This window comes from Mesoplodon mirus, assembly GCF_964341445.2.
Source record: "Mesoplodon mirus genome assembly, chromosome: 16".
In the NCBI taxonomy this organism is placed as follows: domain Eukaryota; kingdom Metazoa; phylum Chordata; class Mammalia; order Artiodactyla; family Ziphiidae; genus Mesoplodon; species Mesoplodon mirus.
Genome location: NC_138992.1, coordinates 652,555 through 675,419, shown reverse-complemented (window position 1 = coordinate 675,419; position 22,865 = coordinate 652,555). Strand labels below are relative to the sequence as shown.

General features: G+C 56.4%; 1 protein-coding gene across 2 annotated transcripts in view; it reads left to right on the top strand.

The window, feature by feature from the left end:
• Positions 1-22,865, top strand: part of MROH1 (maestro heat like repeat family member 1) — a 65,984-nt gene that overhangs the window by 10,906 nt on the left and 32,213 nt on the right. For both annotated transcript variants that reach the window (XM_082601382.1, XM_082601381.1), the window contains exons 3-12: positions 967-1,044; positions 1,984-2,129; positions 8,072-8,203; positions 8,620-8,782; positions 9,019-9,117; positions 13,705-13,856; positions 14,251-14,391; positions 14,635-14,727; positions 18,997-19,075; positions 19,300-19,413. In XM_082601382.1, the coding sequence (XP_082457508.1) occupies positions 1,023-1,044; positions 1,984-2,129; positions 8,072-8,203; positions 8,620-8,782; positions 9,019-9,117; positions 13,705-13,856; positions 14,251-14,391; positions 14,635-14,727; positions 18,997-19,075; positions 19,300-19,413 (1,141 nt within the window). In that variant the 5' untranslated portion in view covers positions 967-1,022. The remainder of the gene's footprint in view (positions 1-966; positions 1,045-1,983; positions 2,130-8,071; positions 8,204-8,619; positions 8,783-9,018; positions 9,118-13,704; positions 13,857-14,250; positions 14,392-14,634; positions 14,728-18,996; positions 19,076-19,299; positions 19,414-22,865) is intronic.

Below are 22,865 nucleotides of genomic sequence, written 5' to 3'. Positions count from 1 at the left end.
GAACCCGTGTCCCCTCATTGGCAGGCAGATTCTTAACCACTGCGCCACCAGAGAAGCTCTAGAATTCTCACTTATTTTTAATTCCACCCCCTAACCCTGTCCCCACATTAGGTGACTTCTCACTGCCCCCTTCCTGTGTGGCCACAGCCAAATGAGCATATCCTCCACGCTCGGGGGCAAGTCAAGGCATCTCTCCTTTGCTACCTCCACCTTCGCCCTTTTCTGGACGGGTGGTGACTGGGGAATGAAGGGTGGTGACCAGCAAATCGAGGACACTAGTGTGAGAAAGCAGCACCCTACAGGTCCTCGGAGAGTGTGCCATAGGGCAGGGCATGTGACCACATGGTGAAGTGGGGAGCCGCCCGTGTATTTCACGGGCTTTATCCTTTGGGTCCATCCGTTGCAAGTGGCGCTTCGAGGCGTGTGGTGTTTGGATCCCGTGTGCTGTTTGGATGGTTGGTTTCAGGCGCCAGGGAGCCCACCAGATCCCTGTGCTGCCCGCCCAGTCTCTCGGCCAGCAGGAGGCTCATTTAACGTTGTGCCAGGGTCTCAGGCATGGGGAGTCCCGGCTCCGCAGCCACCAAGGCAGTTGCTCTTGGCTCTCAGGGAGGGGGTCCCTGCTCCGCACAGACCGCCAGCGACGCCAGGCCTGACACGCACACAGTGAAGGGAGATGCTGTAGCTGGAGGTGGTAACATGCTTGCCCAGGCCACCGTGGGCCAATCAGGACCAGCCCTGGTGGGCCGGCCATGCGTCGGCGGGGCTGACAGCTGCTGGGGTGGAGGAGAGCCGGTGACCATTGAGGGGACGGTGCCTCCCGTCCTTCGCACGCCTTTCAGCCGAACTGTGGCAGAGACAGTGCCCCCAGGACGAAATTGTTTAAATCTTGTGTTTTACACAAACACAGTAACTGCTAGTAAACTGAGGAGGCTTATGACTTAAATGTTGCACGTCTGGTTGCTCCAGGTTTGAAGAGAGCTGTCCATGTTCACACGGGGCGAGAGGAAGCCACGGCCACAGCAATGAGCGAGTCATACGTAAAGAGTGAGTATGTGGGGCTCTTGGCAGGTCTCCATGTCATGCCTGCGGTTTCTGAGCTTGGGACACAGAGGAGCCCGTGGCATTGAGTAAATGTGCTTGGAAGGAATGACGCTTGCACGAACACACTTTCTCTAAGTTTTCGTTTAAAAAAAAAAAAAGAAAACAAAGCTCTTGTCTCTGCAGATGCTGACGCAGAGGTCCAGATTTGGCCACAGGCTCAGTCTGGTGTGGGGGACTGCGTTTGCCTGGCACAGGGGGCTTCGTGCTCCATGTGGGAGGGTCCCTGTGCCTTCGTCCCTTCTTACAAAAGCCCCAGGGCCAGCATCCACTCTGGCTGGCTACTCTGCTTGCAGCCAGGGCCAGCTGTTTGCTGAGGGCATGGCCCAGGGCGGGGCAGAGGCTGGGAATGGTGTTCCTGCCCCACAGGTTCCATCCCCAGGGTGAGGGTCTGCGAACTGCTGGCAGGCACACGCCCGGAGCTCTCGGGGCGCCGAGGATGGGGGGTCCTGTCCATGGGGCAGAGGCCTGGATCTGGGTGTGGGGTGTTGCCAGGGTGAGGAGTCTGCGAAAGCAGCTGGTGGGACTGGGGTGCCACCTGGCAAGCACAGGGCAGGGTGTGGGCCGGAGGGCCACCTGGGGAAGCTCCCGAAGGGGCCCTGAGCCTGCGCCGCCTGCCTTTCATAGGAGCTCGGACCCAGTGGGGCCGGAGACGTGGAGCAGACATGGCCTGGGCTGGAAGGTCGGGGTACAGGTGGCTGGAGTGACCTCAGAGCAGGCGGCCAGTGGGTCCCGGAGATCCTGGCCAGCGCAGTGGAGGCTGCAAAGCGGCCAGGCCGGTGCGGCGGTCTCCTCCAGCTGTGGGGCCGAGTCCTCAGAGGCTGAGCGTAGCGATGGTGGGGTCGGGGCCGGGCCTAACTATGCCACTGGGCTTTGTCACGGCAGGGCTGTTCACCATTCTGCTGGACGCTGTCACCGACACGGACCCTCAGGTGCAGGAGCAGGTGTGTGGCGCCCTGTGCACCCTCGGAGAGTCGCAGCCTGAGGAGGCTCTCCGCGCCTGCGAGGAGCACCTGCGGCTGCATGAGAAGGTATTGCTGCTCCTGCCGGGCCGGGCTGTGGGGCGGGGCCTGAGGGGCGGGGTCTGCGCCAGGGGTCTGCCGGCTGGCTGGGTCCGGAGTGCAGAGCCGTGCTGCTGTGGGTAGAAAATCATCCCTGCAAGTCCAAGCCCCCTCGAGGCAGGCAAGTCCAGCATAGATGACCCTCTTTGCCTCGTGGCCTGTGGGTTGGTCCCGTCGTGGAGGGTCCAGGTGGTAAGCACTGCAGCGTCCAGCCGCTCGCTCGCAGGCTCAGTGCCGCCATCCCCTTTCGCTGACCCGCTGGAGCCTGGACAGCTGTCCTCGCCAATGAGAGAGGGCAGCTCGCGTCCGCCGCATTAACGGGAACACGTGGACGGGCCTCGGAGAGGGGCTGTGGCTGGGTGGGTGTGCCGACTGGACTCTGCAGAGATGGCTCAAGGCCCGCCAACTACAACAGAAGGGGCTCTGCCAGCTCCCCCTCTCCTGTGTCTCGGCTCCACGGTTCTATGACGCTCTCAGCTCCCCGTGGTGGGAAATTATTTGTTTTCCCCAGTGCGTGTTTTAGGCTTATTCCTGGGAGTTAGACTTTCGGTCTCAAACGACCATTTTTCTTTTTGTTTTTGACATTTGATCAGTAAAAGGGGATCCCTATACAATATGAGTTATTTCTCTCTCATCTGTCAACTGCCGTTTCCTAGGGGAAATAGCCGCGTCCCGCTGAGTGGCTGCTGAGCGGCTTGTGCTGCGGCTTGATGACCTCTCCTCTCATGGGGAGGGTCCCCTGCCCCCGCCCGGCTGTCCTAGCTGTTCTGGGCCTTTTACGTGTCCATGGACTGCTGTTGGGACTGGGGGTAGGTAGGACGGGAAGGGCACCCTTGTGCTTGGGCACGTGTGTGTCTGCCCAGGCTCTTCGGCTCATGGAGCTTCACGGTGCATGCGTGCTGGGTGTCAGGGCCCTTCTCTTTGTGGCTGAAAGGCTCCATCATCGTGACCTGCTGAATTCAGCATCTGATTGTTAGACAAAGATTAGGGCTGCCCTGGCTATTTGAAGAAATGGCCAAAGAGTACTAAAGGTGGCTAAAAAGCCTTTGTTATTTTTAACAGTTCATAGCAAAATTTAAGTGTGCTTCATACTTGTCACTTTCTAGCTCATTTATGGTTTCACCCCCTTTCTAGCCTTTTTAGTTTCTTCAACCAACTTTAAAAACCAACTTCCTTCACAGTGGCCCTTTACAGTGAGCGTGTCTGAAGCTGGAAGCTCCATCCCCGTCAGGGGAGCCCTTCCTGGTGGCTCCCCACCCCCAGCCGCCACCACTGCCTCGTCCACACCCTGCTGCCAGCAGCTCTGTGCCACTCACTCGTGTTTCTTCACAATCAGACTTTATTGGGCTGCATCTTAGCATGTACATTTCGAATTCCTTTGATTCTCTCTCCAGAAAGATGTGGGGTAGCAGAAGACAGGTGTGGAGCACTATCTGATCATCGTAGGTCAAGGCAGCGTTTTGAGATGCGTGCGATACTCTATATATCAGCTTCTAGAGGCTTCAGTGTGCCTGGGGCGCTGGGGCATGTTTGCTGCTCCACCAGCTGGTCCTGGTCTGTGTTCCTGGACGGCGGTGGGCCGCACAGCTTTAGACAGATCCAGTCTCCTTCCTGTTGGCCAAGTCTCAGCATAGGAAAGGTGAACACAGGGACAAGCAGGCTCCTTCACAAGGGCTGTCAGGCCAGTGGGCAGGGAAGTGAATTGGGGAAGAGAGGCAAAAATAGTTGTCTTCGTCCCCTCTGGCTCCTATGACAAAATGCCACAGACTGGGTGGCTTTTAGACAACAGACTTGTGTCTCCCACAGTTCGGGAGGCTGGAGGTCTTAAGATCAAGGTGCTGGCAGATTCAGTGCCTGGTGAGCGCTTGCTTCTTGGTTTATAGAAGGATGTTTCCTGCCTTTGTCCTCGCCTGGCAGAAGGGATGAGGGAGCTCCCTGGGGTCTCCTTTATAGGGGCGCAAACTCCACTCATGAGGGCTCCACCCTCGTGGCCTAATCACATCCCAAAGGCCCTGCCTCCTAACGTCCTCCTGCGCGCAGGTAGCCTAGTCATCCAGTTCATCCATTTAGTGGACTCAGTCGGTTCTGGGGGTGGGGGAAGGGCCGCAGGGGTGATGGGCTCATTGGCCACCCACCAACACATCAGAATGGTTGAGCCTGAAATCTCACACACACCTGCCAAGGGCAGGTATCATCGGCAAGCTGCCCCCCCCACCCCACCCCGTTCCTTTCCCAATGTGCTACCTGACAGGGGCCTGTGGCTACATCATCCTGCATGAGGGCCTGGGCGAAAAGCCCCTCCCTCGGAGGGAGTGCCCCACATCTTCTTGTGATGTGGTTACTGTTCTGCTCATTGAACTCTCAGGAGCAGCATAAAGTGGAAATAAAGTCTTAAAAAATAAGCAGCTGTTGCAACTTCGTAGAAGTAGAAGAACCCATCCTAAAATTCCTAGGGAATCTCAAGGGATCCTGAATAGCCAAAACATTCCTAAAAAAAGAAGAACAAAGCTGGAGGACTCACAATTCCTGATTTCAAAATTTACTAGAAAGCTACAATAATCAAGCCAGTGTGGCACTGGCATAGAGACAGACACATGGACCAATGGAGTAGAATAGAGCCTAGAAATAAACTCTCACATATATGGTCAAATGATTTTCAACAGGGGTGCCAAGATAATTGAATGTGGAAAGGATAGTCTTTTCAACAAATGATGCTGGGAAAACTGGATATCCATTTGCAAAAGAATGAAGTTGGACCCCTACCTCACATCATACACAAAAATTAACTCAAGGGGTCAAAGACCTAAACGTAAAACCTAAAACTGTAAAACTCTTAGAAGAAAACATAGGACAGAAGCTCCTGGACATTGGACTTGGCAATGACTTCTTGGATATGACACCAAAGGAACAGGCAACCAGAAGAAAAAATAGCCAAATTGGACTTCATGAAAATTTTAATAATTTGTACATCAAAAGACACTATCCACAGAGTAAAAAGGCAACCCACAACATGGGAGAAAATGTTTGCAAATCATATATCCAATAAGGAATTAATAGCCAGGATATATAGAGAACTCTGAAAACTGAACAACAAAATACCAAACTACTCAATTCAAAAATAGGCAAAAGGGGCTTCCCTGGTGGCTCAGTGGTTGAGAGTTCGCCTGCCGAGGCAGGGGACGCGGGTTCGTGCACCGGTCTGGGAGGATCCCACATGCCGCGGAGCGGCTGGGCCCGTGAGTCATGGCTGCTGAGCCTGTGCGTCCGGAGCCTGTGCTCCGCAACGGGAGGGGCCACAACAGTGAGAGGCCTGCATACTGCAAAAAAAAAAAAAAAAAAAAATAGGCAAAGGACTTGAATAGACATTTCTCCAGAAAAGATATACAAATGGCCAATAAGAACATGAAAAGATGGTCAGCATCACTAATCATTAGGGAAATGCAAGTCAAAACTGCAGTGGAATACCACCTCACATCCATTACAATGGATACTATCAAAAAAAGAAAATAACAAGTGTTGGTGAAAATGTGGAGAAACTGGAAACCTTGTGCAGTGGTGGTGGGAGTGTTAAATGGTGCAGTGGCTATGGAAAACATGGAGGTTCCTCAAAAAATAAAAATAGAATTTTCATATGACCCAGCAGTTCCACTTCTGGGTATATACCCAAAAGATTGAAAGCAGAGTCTCAAAGAGATATTTGCACACCTTTGTTCATAGCAGCATTAATCACATTAGCCAAAAGGTAGAGGCAACCCAAGTGCCCATCAGTGGATGATGGATAAGCCAGACGTGGTCCATCCACACAACGGAATACTCAGCCTTGAAGTGAATTCTGGAAATTCCCTGGCGGTCCTGTGGTTAGGACTCAGCCCTGTCACTGCCAAGGGCCCAGGTTCAATCCCTGGTTGGGGAACTAAGATCCCACAAGCCGTGGTGCTGCCAAAAAAAAAAAGGGAATTCTGACACGTGCTACAACATGGATGAACCTCTTTTTTTTTTTTTTTTAATATTTTTATCTAGGGATACATAGGACTTTTAAGAAATAAATTTATTTTATTTATTGTTTTTGGCTACATTGGGTCTTCGTTGCTGTGTGCGGGCTTTCCCTAGTTGTGGTGAGTGGGGGCTACTCTTCGTTGCGGTGCGCAGGGCTTCTCATTGCGGTGGCTTCTCTTGTTGCAGAGCCTGGGCTCTAGGCACGCGGGCTTCAGTAGTTGTGGCTTGTGGGCTCTAGAGCGCAGGCTCAGTAGTTATGGAACACAGGCTTAGGTGCTCCGTGGCATGTGGGATCTTCCTGGACCAGGGCTTGAACCAGTGTCCCCTGCATTGGCAGGCGGATTCCCAACCACTGCGCCACCAGGGAAGCCCCTGGATGAACCTCCTTGGGGACATTTTGCTCAGTGAAATAAGCCAGTCACAAAAGGACAAATACTGTATACTTCTACTTATATGAAGTGTCTAGAATAGTCAAATTCAGATACAGAACGTAGAAAGGTGGGTGGCAGGGGCTGGGGGGATGGGAATGGAGACTTAGGGTTTAATGGGGACAGGGTTTCAGCTTTATAAGGTGGAAAGAGCTATGGGCAGGGGTGGTGCTGACGGCCACACACCAGCTGAATGTGTTTAATACCACTGTGCTGTATGCTTGAGAACGGTTAAGATGGTAAACTTTGCTATGTGTATTTTAACACAATTTAAAAAAACGAAAAACAGAACAAAACAAACCAGTAGGGCTTCCCTGGTGGCACAGTGGTTGAGAATCCGCCTGCCAATGCAGGGAACACGGGTTCGAGCCCTGGTCCAGGAAGATCCCACATGCCGTGGAGCAACTGAGCCCGTGCTCCACAACTGCTGAGCCTGCGCTCTAGAGCCCGCGAGCCACAACTACTGAAGCCCGTGTGCCACAACTACTGAAGCCCACGCACCTAGAGCCCGTGCTCTGCAACAAGAGAAGCCATCACAGTGAGAAGCCCATGCACTGCAACAAAGAGTAGCCCCTGCTCACCACAACTAGAGAAAGCCCGCGCGCAGCAACAAAGACCCAACACGACCAAAAATAAATAAATAAATACATACATACAAACATACATACATACATACATACATACATGCCAGCAGCTGTGAATGACCCCATCAGTAGGACATTGGTACTTTACCCAGGTATAAGCTGTATGTTTCTACTTGAAATATAGGGGTTCCTGCCCTCCTCTCTCGCCTGTAGGGCTGAGTGACCCGGTAGTGTGGGCCACCCCCGTGAGGGCTGCTAGCAGCCTCTGCAGGAGGGAGCGTGGTGGGGACGTCGTTGGTGGGGGGCTCTCGCCCGAGGGTCACGAGCACCTTTTCTCAGGCCTGAGCAGCTCTGCAGAGTGCAGCCAGCCTGAGTCGCACCCTTTCTTGCCCTCTTTCCTCCCGTCACGTGGCCTGGGCACTCCAGCTGCACTGAGGTTGTGCCCCCTGGTCTGCACACTCTGTCTGGACGCTCCATCCCCGGGGGGAAGGGGGAGGGTCCTCAGGAAGCGGCGGGTCTTGGTCTTTCCTGGCTCCCCGAGTATTTCCTGCCCTCACCGCCGGTCTCCGTGACGCCCGGGACTCCGGCAGGATGAAGCCCTTCCCTTGGCTGGGCTCTGCTCGTGTCGTGGGGTTTTCTGTCGTCACCGTGACATGCCCTCCACCTGTCACAGCCTCCGCTGTGGTCTGCGTGTCCTCAGTGAAGGCGAGGACGACGCGTGCTGGACGGGGGCGCTGCAGGGACGTGGCTGAGGAGAGGGCTGCTCCAGGACACACGGAGAGCTCCCCAGCAGGCGGGCCACCCAGAGCGACGCTGTCAGGAGACCAGGGCTCTTTCTTAAGCTCAGGGAGGAGCCGTGAGAGACGAGCCAGTCTTGGTCCTCCCTCCACGGTTCTCTCCTCAGCTGGCGCATCCGTACCGGACGATGATCCTGAGGGTCATGGAGACGGTTGTGAACCGTCACATCGGCGAGCTGGACAAGGACTTGGCCAGGGCCAGCATCCTCCTGGCCTCCAGCGAGATGACCAAAGTGAAGGTCTGTGGGGCTGACCAGGCCCTGGCTTGGGAGGGAAGCTGCTTTCCGAGGCCTTTCCTCCCAAGTGCCTTAAGGGTGTGGGTTTGTGTCCGGCTGCCTCGGGCTTGGCCTCTGGGTCCTGTGCACTGACCGCCCTCCTGGGGTGGGGAGGGTCACCCCACAATCTCCGATGGAAACTGAAGCAGAGAGCAAACTTCCCAAACCCTCAGGGCAAATGTAGGGGCAGTGGTGCCCGGTGTGTGTAGGCGCTGGACTCAGCAGGGGGCCCTGCTCGCAGCAGCAGCACGTCCCGAAGACGGGCGGCCTGTCCCCTGGCGTGACTGAGGGCAGAGTGTCTCATTTCGCTTCCTGGGCGGCTTCAGGGTGAGGTGTGCCTCCTTCGGTCTGGGTGCCAGTTCAGACCTCTTGGGGGGTAGGAATTGGTTTGTGACTGGCAGCAGGCCGCCAGCACCGTCCTGGTGGCGGTGGGGAAGCGTTTCATCAGCAGCGTGATGGAGGAGATGCTGAACAAGTTCCAGCCCGGGGTCCTGCCGCACCATTTTGTCGTGCAGACGCTCGCCAACCTCTCAGTTTCCAATGGTAGGTGGCGGCCCGGCCCCGTTTGACCCGTGCTCAGCGGTCGTGAAGATCTCTGGGAGCCCTCCGGCCTCGCTTCCCTGTGTCCCAGCAGCCCCACCATGAGCCCCAGGCTGTGCAGAAGGAGCTCAAGGCGTGTGGCCGGGGTGCCCCCTGCCTCCCCTGGGGCACAGGGCCCGAGGGAAGGACAGGCTGGGTGGGGATGGCAGTGGGGCCCCCGTGACGTACCCCTCTTGCAGTGTTCGGCATGGTGCCCTTCCTGACGTCCATCCTGAACACCATGCTGCCCATGCTGAGCGCAGCCAAGACCGACTCGATGAGGGTGGTCTTCTGCTGTGGTAAGACGGGGCCTCTGCGGGCAGGTGGGCCTCTGCGGGGCAGGTGGGTCTCTGCGGGGCAGGTGGGCCTCTGAGGGCAGGTGGGCCTCTGCGGGCAGGTGGGTCTCTGTGGGGCAGGTGGGCCTCTGCGGGGCAGGGGCTGGGCGCAGCCTGTCCACTCCTGGACCTTTTGTCTCCAGTGCCCCTTTGTGGGGCTGTGGGTCCTCCAGGCTGCAGGAGGAGGGTGGGACATTTAGAAGAAGGGTGACTGCAGGCGTGGGCTGGGTGGACGCTGCTGCAGGTAGAGACCTGGCCTCTGCCGTCTGACTGCTTTTCTCTGCTGCTGGGGACCCCCTTGCCCAGGACTTTACACTGCAATCCCTGAGCCCTGGACGCTTGATGCGGGGCGGGAAGAGACTCACCCAAAGCGGCAGCTGCTTCCCATTTCTCTCCCTGCTCCGTGCTGGGAGAGTGACCATTCCCTGGGCATCTTGGGATGGGGTAATCACTCTCCCACCTTCTGTGTGCGGCCCTCTGCATGCCTGGGCAGGGGACGGTGCCTCGTGGCATGACTCTTGATGGGGGGGGGGCACTCGTGTGGGAGGGAAGCAGAGGGTCCTGAGACACGGGGGCTGAGGGGGCCTGGGCCTCTTCTAGCAGCCACCACGTTGCCCTTGTCCTTTAGCTTCCTGGTGTTCCTAGTGTCCCCACCAGTCTCAGGAAGACTTCTGGCTGGCACTGAGGGGAGGGAGAGGGAGCACCTGGGCCATCTGAGGCCCCCATGAGGACAGGACCCTTTTTAATCCACAGCCCAGCCTGTTAGCAGGTGCTGGGCTTCCACCCCAGGCTGCTGGCTAGGGAGCATGTGGTGAGGGCGTGGCCACACTGGGCAGGGCTCAGGGTTGGGGTTGGGGGCTGGTAGCTAGAGGACGTGTTTGGGGAGGGTTCCTAGGGAAGCTGCGTATCTTGCACACACCTGGGGACTTGCCTAGCCAGGGCCTAGAGCTTTGGGTTCAGGGTTCCCCTGCTTTCAGGGGGCCCTAGGAGGGGCTCCAGCCCCTGCCAGCCCTCCTCACAGCCCCCCGCGTTCCCCATTCTCTCTATTCCCTGCCGTGGTCTCTCTGGTGCCTCTTGTAGGCTCCTCCCACCTGTGCATGATTGGCAGGCTGCCTGGGCTGAAGGGCGGAAACCCTCCTTGACCTGGTTTTGGCTGGAAAGGGAATTTGTGACAGGATCCCCAGCAGCTGGGCCAGGCATCACCGCTGAGCTGGGAATGCAGGAGCAGGACACAGGAGGGGCCGAGGCCGAGCTGAGGGGCTGGGGCTGTACCTCGGGTGCGCTGCAGACGGGGAGAAGGCCAGCCTAGGGCAGCACGCGTCCAGGCCGCTAGGGGAGCACGAAGAGCCTATGTCGGAGCCGAGGGCTTAGTTGCGGGCCCCGGGCAGCTCCTCTGGGAAGTACTGGCCTCACTCTGGAAGTGCAGGGCCCTGCACGGAGAGCTGACTCGCAGTTCTCAAGAGCTCTGGTCCCTGCCGTTCACAGGCCAAAGGCCCCTGCGGTTCTCACCTTGTCGGTATGTCGTGTCTGAAGCAAGTGTGTGGGCCAAGAGACCTGCCCGCAGGCCGCCCTCCTGCTGAGGTGCGCACTCCTCGACACAGATAGAACGTTCAGGGTCTGCAGTTGGAGGGAAGGGTGGTCCTGCCTGCTGGAGTGGCCCCAGTCGGGCCAGGAGGGTCCACAACAGCCCGTCAGCGGCCTGGGTGGGCCCCGAGAGGGCTGGGGCCTCCTGTCCTTCCGGACAGCCTCTGGTTCTGGGCAGATGTCTGTGTCCACTGCCAGAAGGCGGCACAAGTGGGCAGTGGCGCTGGGCCAAGAACAGGAGCACGTGCACACTTGAAGGTTCTTGTCCAGTTGGCAGGACGCTGTGGCCAGGCAGGGGAAGAGTGGGGAGGGAGACCCAGAGACCGTGTTGACGTGTGCCAGACAGCAGGGTGCACGGCTGGCCTGGCCACACTGTCCAGCACCGATAGGCGGCCAAAAATCACTGCCCACAAGGCAAGTCTCTGATAGGAAAGGTGGCAGCAAAATAACAGAAACCGAGACTTGGGGAAAGCAGACAGTTCAGGGCGGAGAAAACAGGCAGGAAAGGAAATCTGAGGTTAATATCCTCAGGGAGTTCAGAGAAGATGCATTCAGGAAGCCGGAGCATGTTGCTGTGAGGAAGCTACATTCGGAGAATAAAATTAAGCTTCCGGGAATTAAAAACATGATGAAAATGGAAGGCAGAAATCGAAGAGAAAGTTGAGGAAATCCTCCAGAAAATAGAGCAAAAATGCAAATATATGGAAAATAGGAGAGAAAGAAAAGAATTAGCAGGCTAGGCCATGAAGCCTGCATCGGAATAAGACACCCTGGAAAGGACGGAGAGAGTGGAGTGGGGGAGTCGTGCAGTAATCCCCGAGCCTGCCCTGCAGCAGGAGCTGATCCTGGTGGAGAGGCCCTCCAGGCACCGCACCAGGAAGACTTTGCTGGGGGTGGGGCAGGGATGGTCCAAGGGGAGGCTGAGGAAAGAGGGTGGCCTTGCCTTCTCTCGCTCAAGGGAGGGCGCCAGAAAGCTGCAGTGGAAGGCACCCTCTGAGAATCAGCACCCTGCCCAGATGCTCCTTGAGCAGGAGGTAAAGGCTCTTTTGGAGAAGCCAGGATCAGGAAGGATGCGGTCCCACATGGTGGGCCGAGGGGGCCCCAGGGTGTGCGTGCGGCAAGAGATGTGGAGGTTGCCTTAGTGACCCGTGCCTGGAGAGCCAGGGAGACTCGAACCGCAGGCGGTCGGTTCCTCTGGACAACAGAGCTGCTCATGGAGGGAGTGGGGGGGCTCTGGCAGCGCGGGTCTGGAGGGATGGACGGAAGGGACTGGCCCCGGCCTTGCGGGGAGTAGGTGAGAAACGTCGTGGACGCGTTATTTATCGAGAGATAGATCCAAACCCCATGTTTGCTTCTGAAGAAAGGGAATTGGGCTGGCGGAGGGTGGGTGAGAATTGCTCTTCTACCTTATGCCTGTGTGTGTACCTGATGAAAACCTCAAACCTAGTAACAGATCCGGGGGTGGGTTTCTGCTTCTGGCCATATAGTAGCCTGTTACCCTGAAAGACCTTCCCATGCAAAATACCTAGGATCCCTGATCAGTTTGACCAACAGCCTGACTGAACAGCTCACGGAGGCAAAAGAGTGGGGGGACGAAGGGGCCGTGGAGGAGCGGGGAGTTGAGAGAGGAGCTGAGGGTTCTCGGGGCACCTGCAGCCCCGGTTTTAGCAGCCACGTGGCAGGGAGGGGACCAGAGCCCACCTCGCCAGACCCTCCAGGGGCCTATCCTCAGTGGAAGGGCTGCCCGTGACACAGCCCTTCCCCCAGGAGGTAGTTTTCTTTCAGAATTTCCTTATGTTCTCTCTTGAGCACATGTGAACATGGCTGACCTCCTGTAGATGGAGGGTTAGGTTTAGTCTTTCTGCTGGGCTGCAAAGCCCAAGCTAAGAAATTAGCCTTATAAGTGGGCTAGGTTTGAGGTTGTGAGCTGGGGCAAGTAAAGACCCCCGGGGCAGCTGCTGCAGCCCCTGCCTGGGCGCCGGGCTCTGCCCTCGGGAGGCCCGGCCGGGAGCCACCGCCTCTCCGGGCCATTCCATCATCTCCCCCTCCACTGCCCAGGCCCTGTGGCCAGGTCGTGGCCTCCGACTCTCCTTTGTGGCCCCATCGTCTCCCGTGATCTAGGGTCCAGGTCCTGCTGGCCACTCGCAGGTCTGCACCAAAGCGAGTCCCCAGGCTTACCCGCCTGGTGTCCACAGCACAGTCCCTTCCACGGACACAGACCCCAGGCCAGCACTCCCCACTCTCGGCACCCTGCCACTGTGCCCCCAGGTCTTCTTCCTACACACGTCCTGGGGGGCCCACGCCTGCCCGGCACAGCGGCCCTTGGAAGCGCGTGGCATGCGTCTCTGTGAGGGGGGAGGTGGGCACAGCAGACTGGAGTGGGCCAGGCATGGTGGCCTGGGGGCGTTTTGGGGAGGTTGGTGCCTGTACTGGTTTCCTTGGACCACCTTAACGAAGGACTACAAGTTGGGGGGGTTAAAACAACAGAAACGTGTTCTCTACGGCTCAGGAGGCCAGGATTCTGAGGGCAGGGTGTTGGCAGGGCCGTGCACCCTCTGCGGCTCTGGAGAGAAACCTTCCAGGCCCCCTGGTGTCTGGAGGTGCCCGTGCATCCTGGCGCGTTGGCTCGAGGCTGCAGCAGTTCAGCTCCGCCTCCGTGGTCCCCGCGCGTCTGTCTCTCTTCTTGTGAGGACACGGTCCTGTTGGAGTTGCCCCCCACCAACTGTGACCTCGTCTTGACTCATTGCATCTGCAAAGACCCTATTTCCGAAAAAGGTCACATTCTGAGCTTCTGCGAAGCACATGAGTTGGGGGCCCCTTCATGCCTGCACAGCGCTTTGGTCCCGAGCTTGGCCGGGTGCTCTGGAGGGTGTCTCGCAGGCAGCGTGGCATGTTAGAAGGGGCAGGAGTCGCGCGGAACCTGTGCGGCCATGGGCCGGCCGCCGCTTACCGCGTGGGTTGCCACAGCTCTGCAGCGCTTCAGCGAGGGCACCCTGGAGTACCTGGCCAACCTGGACCAGGCCCCCGACCCCACGGTCAGGAAGGACGCCTTCGCCACTGACATCTCCAGCGCCTACGACATCCTCTTTCACCACTGGCTGCAGAGCCGGGAAGCCAAGGTATGTGTGGCCCGTAGGGACCTGTGACCTTGCCTAGCTGGCTTTCCTCTCCCACCCCCTAGCCTGGAGGTACTGCTCCAGTCACCTGGGCCTCTTCTGGTGTCCTGCGGGTTCTCGGGGGGGGGGGCGCGGGGGAGATCTGTCTACACGTGCCCCTCCCTCCCCCGCCCCGCAGGTCCTCACAGAGTAGGGCTAGTTTCCTGGGGCCCCAGCGCTGGACCTCTCCCCCTGGGCCCACTCCCTCCGCCCCTTTAGGACCCCCGCTCGCCGTAACCCGGGTCTTCGAGTCCGGCTGTGGAGTCCTTGGGGAAGGGCTCTTTGCACATCTCTGCCCCGGGCTGACGGGCGTTGCCGGCCGGTCTGCACGCGAGTGCCTGTCCCTGTGTCCCCCCAGCTGCGGCTCGCTGTGGTGGAGGCCCTGGGGCCCATGAGCCACCTGCTGCCCAGCGAGAAGCTGGAGGAGCAGCTCCCCAAGCTGCTGCCTGGAGTCCTCGGCCTCTACAAGAAGCACGCTGAGACCGTCCACGTGTCCAGGGTGCGTTCAGGAGCTCAGCTGCAAGGGGCGCGGGGTCGGGGGGAAGCCCTGGAGGCAGCCAGCCTCAGCGGGGGGCGTGGACGGGAGCCGGGGAGCCGGGCCCACCTGGCCTCACCGCGCGCCCCCTTCCCGGCCCTCCCCTGCGAGCGCTAGGGCAGAGGGCTGGGAGCCTCCCGCAGCTGGCAGGGGTGGGGCTGGGGCAGGAGGAGGCCCTGACGGCCCCTCTCCTCCCTCCTCGAGCAGAGCCTGGGCCAGATCCTCGAGGCGGCCGCGAGCATGGGCAGCCGCACGCTGGACGTCCAGCTTGACTCACTCCTGGCTGCCCTGCACGCTCAGGTGGGCTGGGGGCCCAGGGAGGGGTGGGAGCACGCTGGGAGGTGCCTGCTGAGGGTCAGGGAGCAGGAGGCGGGGCTGAAACGTGGGCTTCCCTCGGGGCTACAGCCCGCCGTCTGCCCAGCGCTGGGGCTCGGGCCGCGCGACACAGCACAGCCCCGGTGTGTGGGGGCCGGAGCAGGCAGCCAGCAGGCCAGGGGCAGCTCTGGGTCATCTGCACTGGCCGTGCGTCCCGAGGGCCCAGGCTCAGGTGGAGACCCCCTCCAGGGGTCCTGAAGGCTCTGATGGAGAAAGGGCTTCGAGGAGGCTCCGCAGCCGTGCACACCCTGCCCCCCCAGGTCAGATGAGGGGCATGGAGGTCACGGGGAGCTCTGGGGGGACGTTGCGTCCATGGGACTTTCTGAGTGGGAGAGAAGGGGACGGAAAACTAGAGAGAGTGTGGGCAGGCGGCTCTTTGAGAAAGAGAAGCAGGGAGAGTGGACTTCCTTGCTCCCCCCACCCCCTGGGGCATCTCTGGGCATGCTCCACTCCCACACCTGCTGGGATGCCAGCCTGGCCTCCCGGACCCGCCCGCCTGAGCCCTCACCTGCCACACACACGGTCGGCGCCCAGTGAGGGCCGGGGGTCGGGCTATGGTAGAGAGATTAAATAGTAATTTTAGTGTGTGAGCAATGGTAATGAACCTGAAAAACTGTATGAAGTGGATAGATTCCTAAAAAAATCTTAAAAATGTCAAAATTGGCAGAGAAAAAATAGAAAACTTGACTAAACCAGTAAAGAAATGGAAACAACATTCCAAGCCCTTCCTTTCTGAAAGCAAACCCAGGACCCACGTGGTTTGAAGGTTGCGTTCTTCCAAACTTTTGAGGGACGGCTAATTTCCACTCTACACAGGTGGGCTTGGAAATGAGAAAAGGATCCAGAGCTGCCTGATAGATTCTCTGAGGCTGGTCTTGATTCCAAATCCAAGTCAGGACCACACAGAAAAATCTAGGTCTACTACTGTGAGGCTAGATGTGAGGATCGTGTGCTCAGTGAAGGGAGTTACCCTACACTGTGCCCTCAGCACTGCGCCCTCAGCACTGCGCTCCCAACACTGCACCCTCAGCACTGCGCTCCCAACACTGCACCCTCAGCACTGCGCCCTCAGCACTGCACCCTCAGCACTGCGCTCCCAACACTGCACCCTCAGCACTGCGCCCTCAGCACTGCGCTCCCAACACTGCACCCTCAGCACTGCGCCCTCAGCACTGCGCTCCCAACACTGCACCCTCAGCACTGCGCCCTCAACACTGCGCCCTCAGCACTGCACCCTCAGCACTGCACCCTCAGCACTGCGCCCTCAGCACTGCGCTCCCAGCACTGCGCCCTCAGCACTGCGCTCCCAGCACTGCACCCTCAGCACTGCGCCCTCAGCACTGCGCTCCCAACACTGCACCCTCAGCACTGCGCCCTCAGCACTGCGCTCCCAACACTGCACCCTCAGCACTGCGCCCTCAGCACTGCGCCCTCAGCACTGCACCCTCAGCACTGCGCTCCCAGCACTGCGCTCCCAGCACTGCGCCCTCAGCACTGCGCCCTCAGCACTGCACCCTCAGCACTGCGCTCCCAGCACTGCGCTCCCAGCACTGCACCCTCAGCACTGCACCCTCAGCACTGTGCTCCCAGCACTGCACCCTCAGCACTGCACCCTCAGCACTGCGCTCCCAACACTGCACCCTCAGCACTGCGCTCCCAGCACTGCGCCCTCAGCACTGCGCTCCCAGTACACGAGGGGTGTAGGGCCCAGCCAGGGGGCTGCACAGTGCTGAGGCCAGTCAGCTCACCTCATCATGGAATGAGATTCCCGAAAATATTCTCTGATATCAATCAATGCAGAAAAAGCTTTTGATAAAGTTCAACACCTATTTGTCGTTAAAGCTCTTAGCAACCAGGATCAGAAAGGAGCTTCTCTAACTTAACGAAGTTTAAATACCCAAACCCTCCGCATACGTCCCGGTGAGTGGGGGGCAGGAACGTTTCCTCCAGTCTCAGCAGCAGGGGGGAGCCCCGCTCTCAGTGTGAATGGGGAAAGGAACAGGAATGGGGGGAGCGGGGCCAGACCTGTCGTTCCTCTCCTCCCGGCCACCCACCCTCCGTCCCGGTCCCCGGGCTCCTCTTAATACACTCAGCAGCGGGTGGGTCGCCACTCGGGCCTCCGCAGCGAGAAGGCACAGGCGTGAGGGGGAGGGTTTGCTCCGTTCTGTCCCTGCTGTCCCAGCACTGGTGCCTGTTACTCGTGAGCACTCAGTAGACGTTTGTCTTATGGGTGGTTGATTTCTTCATCCAGAAAGGCGCTCATATATGAACCGAATCGGTTCACAAATACTAGAACTGAGTTCAGCAAGCTTGCCGGTTACAAGACCACCCTGTAAAAGTCAGGAGCATTCTTCTCCGTCAGTAGTGACCAACTAGAAAGTACAAACAAGTGACCATTTACAACAGCGACAGAAACTTCTCGTAAAGTGTCTGGGAATTCACCTAATGAAGAATGCCTGAGATCTCTATGGAGAAAAAGTTTACAGCTCTGAAAAAAGTGAGGGAAAAAAATGAGAGATATGGTACAATATCATTTACTTAATATAAAAGTGATTGCATAAAACTGTAAAAACAAACAATGATTATCTATGGGATGGGGGTGGGGTTTAAACGGGAAATATAAATATATAAAAACTGAAAAGGCAGAAAAAATGTGATATTTCCTTTTCTTAGAGCTTTCCATTCATGTCTTTTGTTTTTCTATTGGTTTTTAGGGGTTTTTTTCATATTGATCTGTAGCAGTTATTTATAGTCTCATATCATGTAGGTATAAATGTTTGTTTCTACTTTGTCCGTTATCTGTGGCTCTGTTTATGGTATTTTTTGCCATGCAAAATTATTTAGTTTTTACACCATCATTTATCCATCTTTTGTGTTACAGTTCAGCTTTTGCTACACTTGGAAAAGGCTTTCGAGTTCTGCAATTAATTTTTAGCTTCTCTCATTTTCCCCTATACTTTTACTGTTTAATCCGTCTGGAGTCTGCTTTAGGGAAGGAGTGAGAATCTAGTTTTATCTTTTTTCTGGATGACTACCCATTTGCACTAGTTATCTATTGCCCTTTGACCGGTCACTCCAAAGCTTAGCACGTGAAAACAGCAGCGGTTTACTCTCTCCAAGTCACTTACGGAGTCCTGAGCAGCTCAGGCTCCCACGTGGTCACCGTCACACATCTTCCAAAGGCTCCCCGTGGGGCGGGGGTTCTGCTTCCAAGCCGGCTCCCTGCTCCTGGGCTGCTTGAGCGGCTGAGTGAGCCCGGGAGCAGGTAGGAAGCCGTGGTGCCTTTTATGGCCAGGTTAGGTCTTTGCAGTGGAAGTGACAAGGAGCACCCTGGGGGCCTGGAGCAGAACCCGGCCGCCACTGCTGGTCACTTCTCACCTTAGAGCCCTGTGCCCGGAGGCCCTGCGGGTGTCCTTTGTTGTGACCTTGAGGGGTTGAGTGGGGGCTGGGGTGCCACCCAGAGCTCAGCCCCCGGTGAGTGTCACCTGCTGAGGTGCAGTGGAGCCCAGAGACACATCTGCCAACAGCCTCTGGTTTTGGGGGGTTTTTTGCGGTACGCGGGCCTCTCACTGCTGTGGCCTCTCCCGTTGCGGAGCACAGGCTCAGGACGCTCAGGCTCAGCGGCCATGGCTCACGGGCCCAGCCGCTCCGCGGCATGTGGGATCCTCCCGGACCGGGGCGTGAACCCGTGTCCCCTGCATCGGCAGGCGGACTCTCAACCACTGCGCCACCAGGGAAGCCCCTCTGTTTTTACTTTTACTAGTGCAGCTTCTTTTTCTTATACAGTTTTGAACGAATGGACTCTAGGTATTTTGGTTTCCAGTGCTTTCTGTATTCTAGAGGTCCGTGGTTTCCAGCCCAGGATGTCATGCCCAGAAAAGCGGGAAACTGTCTCCTTTCTCATCAAGGAATGTGTCTTGGGAATTTGTTTTCCTGGCTGGTGGTGGGAAGGGTGGGGTATAGAAGGAGCAGGACTCTTTTCCCTTGAGAGGGCCAGCTGTACGGTGTGGGCTGAGGTCCCCAGGGCGCTTCCAGTCACAGGTGAGGGGCTCCTGCACCCAGGTGAGAGAGCGCCTGAGGGACCTGCCCCTGCGTGGTGGTTGAGGTGGAACCTGGGCCCAGCATCTTCATGGGACCTGTCCCTCCCGTGGCCTTGCTGGGCCCCTGTGACCGTGCCCTCTGTTCCTGGAGCAGATCTGCGTGCCCGTGGAGTCCTCGAGCCCTCTGGTGATGAGCAACCAGAAGGAGGTGCTGCGCTGCTTCACGGTGCTGGGTACGAGGCCGGCGGCCTGGCTGCTCTGGGGGGCGGGGGACCCTTTGTCTAGTGTGCTGCCCGCCTGTGTCTCTGGGGAGCATACAGCCAAGGCCTGGCTGGGCCGCAGCCCCGAGCGTCCGGCCTCCCTGGCCGCCAGGCCTTGCTTGTCTTGGAGGTGCAGACCGCCAGCAGGGAGCAAAGGACAGCTTGTTACAGTTTTTTGACGAGCGCTCGCCCTGCAGCCTGCTGCTCGCCTGACCGCCTGCTGGCCTTCCTGCTACCCAAGCTGGACACCAGCAACGAGAGGACCCGTGTGGGCACCCTCCAGGTCCTGAGGCACATCATCAACTCGGCCGGTAAGTGCTCTTTGTGGCGCAGAGATGGAAAAGGCCGACATTGTCCAGCTTTTAGGTGAAAAGGAACATCTTGCTTTGAATTCTTTGAATATTTCCCCAACTTTCTATTTTGCAAAATTCCAAACTTTTGAAAAGTTGCAGCAAGAGTGCTCATCTGCCTCCCAGCGGGTGTCCATCACTGACATTTGCCCTTGACAGCTGGCTGCAGACGGTGGGACACAGTGCCCCTGAGCCTGGGCCCGGCAGCTGCCACATGCCCGCTGGTCTGTTGGCTCAGTCCCGCTGCCCCGTCCCGCTGCCCCGTCCCGCTGTCTGCTGCAGCTGCCCCTCAGTGTGGGGTCTGCGCACGGGCATATGTTGCTTAGTTGTGTCTTAGACGTGGACCTTTGAGAAGAGTTGAGGCCAGTTCTGTAGACAGTCCGTCAATTTCCATGTGTCTGATGATTTCCTCACAACTGGATGGAAGAACTCAGGTTTCTTGCTTTTAAGGCTAATTTAATCAGCAATAAGCTTGAACAGTTTTCACACTTAAGTGCGTTTTTTTCCGGTGAGCCTTGGTTGCTAAACAGTGGCCGTGGCCGTGGCCGTGGGCCACATCAGGGCTGCAGCCTGCTTTTGTACAGCCCGTGAGCTGAGGGTGGTTTTCACATGGCAACGGGTTGTACAAGCAAACAAAGAGAATATGTGATGGAGCCCACTTGTGGCCCTGGAAGCCTAAGTGTTCTCTGTCTGACCCTCTGTGGAACAAGCATGTGGACCAGATGGCGCGTGTGGACTTGGCAGCTCTCGGGTTTGGGGACTGAGGGGGCAGCACTTGGCGGGCAGGGCCAGGTCCTGCCGTGAGCCCAGGAGCACGTGGCTGGTGGCCTGCCGGCTCCCTGGGGAAGGGTGGTGCTGGGACAGAGAGCAAGGCCTCTCACCTGAGCCACAACGCCCTCGGGAGCCCAGGCGCCTGTGGGCCTCGTCTGGGCCTTGGCCGGGCCTTTGCTTCCTCTCTGACCTGCTGTTTATGGTCATTAGTGGCACTGAACGTTTTCTACGTGCTTAGCCTCGCTTGCCTTTCCTTTGTTAATTCTTCTCTCGCGATGATGTTCCAAAGTCACTTCGTATCCACTTGTCTTTCATTTTTTCCTTTAAGTTCTTTCTCTGGCCATAAGTGTATATACGTATATATGGTTAGGACTCGGTGCTCTCACTGCCCAGGCCCCGGGTTCAATCCCTGCTCAGGGAACTAAGATCCTGCAAGCCACATGGCATGGCCAAAAGAAAGATGTGGTACATATAAAAAATAGAATGCTGCTTGGCCATAAAAAGAATGAAATAATGCCATTGCAGCAACATGGATGGACCTAGAGATTATCATAGTAAGTGAAGTAAGTCAGAAAGAAGACATATACAATATATCACTTTTATTTATTTATTTATTTATTATTTTTATTTTATTTTATTATTATTATTTTTTTGAGGTACGTGGGCTTCTCACTGTTGTGGCCTCTCCCGTTGCGGAGCACAGGCTCCAGACGCGCAGGCTCAGCAGCCATGGCTCACGGGCCCAGCCGCTCCGCGGCATGTGGGATCTTCCCGGATGGGGGCACGAACCCACGTCCCCTGCATCAGCAGGCGGACTCTCAACCACTGCACCACCAGGGAAACCCAATATATCACTTTTATGTGGAATCTAAAATATGACAGAAATGAACTTATTTACAAAATAGAAATATACAGACAGAAAATAAACTTGTTACCAAAGGGGAAAATTGGGGGGAAGAGATAAATTAGGAGTTTGGGATTAACAGGTACACACTACTATATATAAAATAGATAAACAACAAGGTCCTACTGTATAGGACAGGAACTATACTCAGTATCTTGTAATAAACTATAATGGAAAACAATCTGAAAAAGAACAGATACATAGGGCTTCCTTGGTGGCACAGTGGTTAAGAACCCGCCTGCCGATGCAGGGGACACGGGTTCGAGCCCCGGCCCAGGAAGATCGCACATGCCGTGGAGCAACTGAGTCCGTGCGCCACAACTACTGAGCCTGCGCTCTAGAATCCACGAGCCACAACTACTGAGCCCACACACCTAGAGCTCGTGCTCCACAACAAGAGAAGCCACCGCAATGAGAAACCCGCGCACCTCAGGGAAAGGTAGCCCCTGATCACCACAGCTAGAGAAAGCCTGCGCGCAGCAACGAATGCAATGCAGTCAAAAAAAAAAAAAAAAGAATAGATACGTATATGTATAACTGAATCACTTTGCTGAACACCAGCAACACTGTAAGTAAACTCTACTTCAGTAAAAAAGTAAAAATTTTTTAAATTATGTATATATATATATAAATCTCTCCCTTTTGGGGGGCTTGGCCCTCGGTTTAATTTGCTTGTTTACAATTGTGGTAAAATACACATAACATAAAATTTTCCATGCTCCTCGTCGTAGGTGTACACTCAGCAGCGTTTAGTACATTCACATTGCTGTGCAGCCACCTCCAGGACGCTTTTCATCCTGCAAACCTGAAACTCTGTCCCCACTAAACAACACTCCCCACATTTCAGCCCCTTTTAAACCGCAGGTTTCCTGTGCTCTTTTCTTTCCCTTGTAATTTATCCGTGGAAGAGCCTAGGCCATTGGACCTGTGGAGTTTCACACGGTCAGCTTGGCGGGCTGTGTTCTTGAGGTGCAGATTGAGGTTTACTCGTCCGTCTGGATTCTTGCCAGTTGGCAAGAACTCAGGCTCCAGTCGAGTCCCTTTGGCAAGACTGTAGGGGGCACAGTGTGTACCCGGCGGCCTCGGCGGCACTGACGCTCGCCGCCTGGGGCACGGCTGGTGCTGCGCCGGTTCGCCGGGTGCCTTGACGAAGAGATGCTCTTCATCTGCCACTCAGCCACGCAGAAGTGTGGCTCAGGTAGGAACTGCAGGCTCAGCTGTTGGCTGCTTTGTTTTGTCAGTTTTCAAGCTAATACACTGGTCCCCTGTCACCTGCTAAAGGTGACCGTTGCTCTTTAAAAATATCACAGGGACTCATGAATTCAAACATATTTGAGAAATTTCAGTTCATTGCAGTTATCACCGTTATTTTTTAAATTAATTTTTATTGGAATATAGTTGATTTACAGTGTCATTTTAGATTCTGCTGTACAGCAAAGTGAATCAGCTGCACGTATCCGTATATCCCCTATTTTTTAGATTATATTCCCATCTAGATCATCACAGAGCACTGAGTAGAGTTCCCTGTGCTAGACAGTAGGTCCTTATTTGTTATCTATAGTTATTACCATTATTGGAGCTCAAATTGTGGCACCTCCGGGCAGTGGGGGAGACTTCTTCAGGTTCTGAGTCCTTTGATGATGAACTAAGCTCATCGTGTATATTTCTTGCCCCAGACCTGGAATCAGCCATTCCAGGCCATGAGGCCTCCAGTTCCCGTGTGAGGTGGGAGCATGAC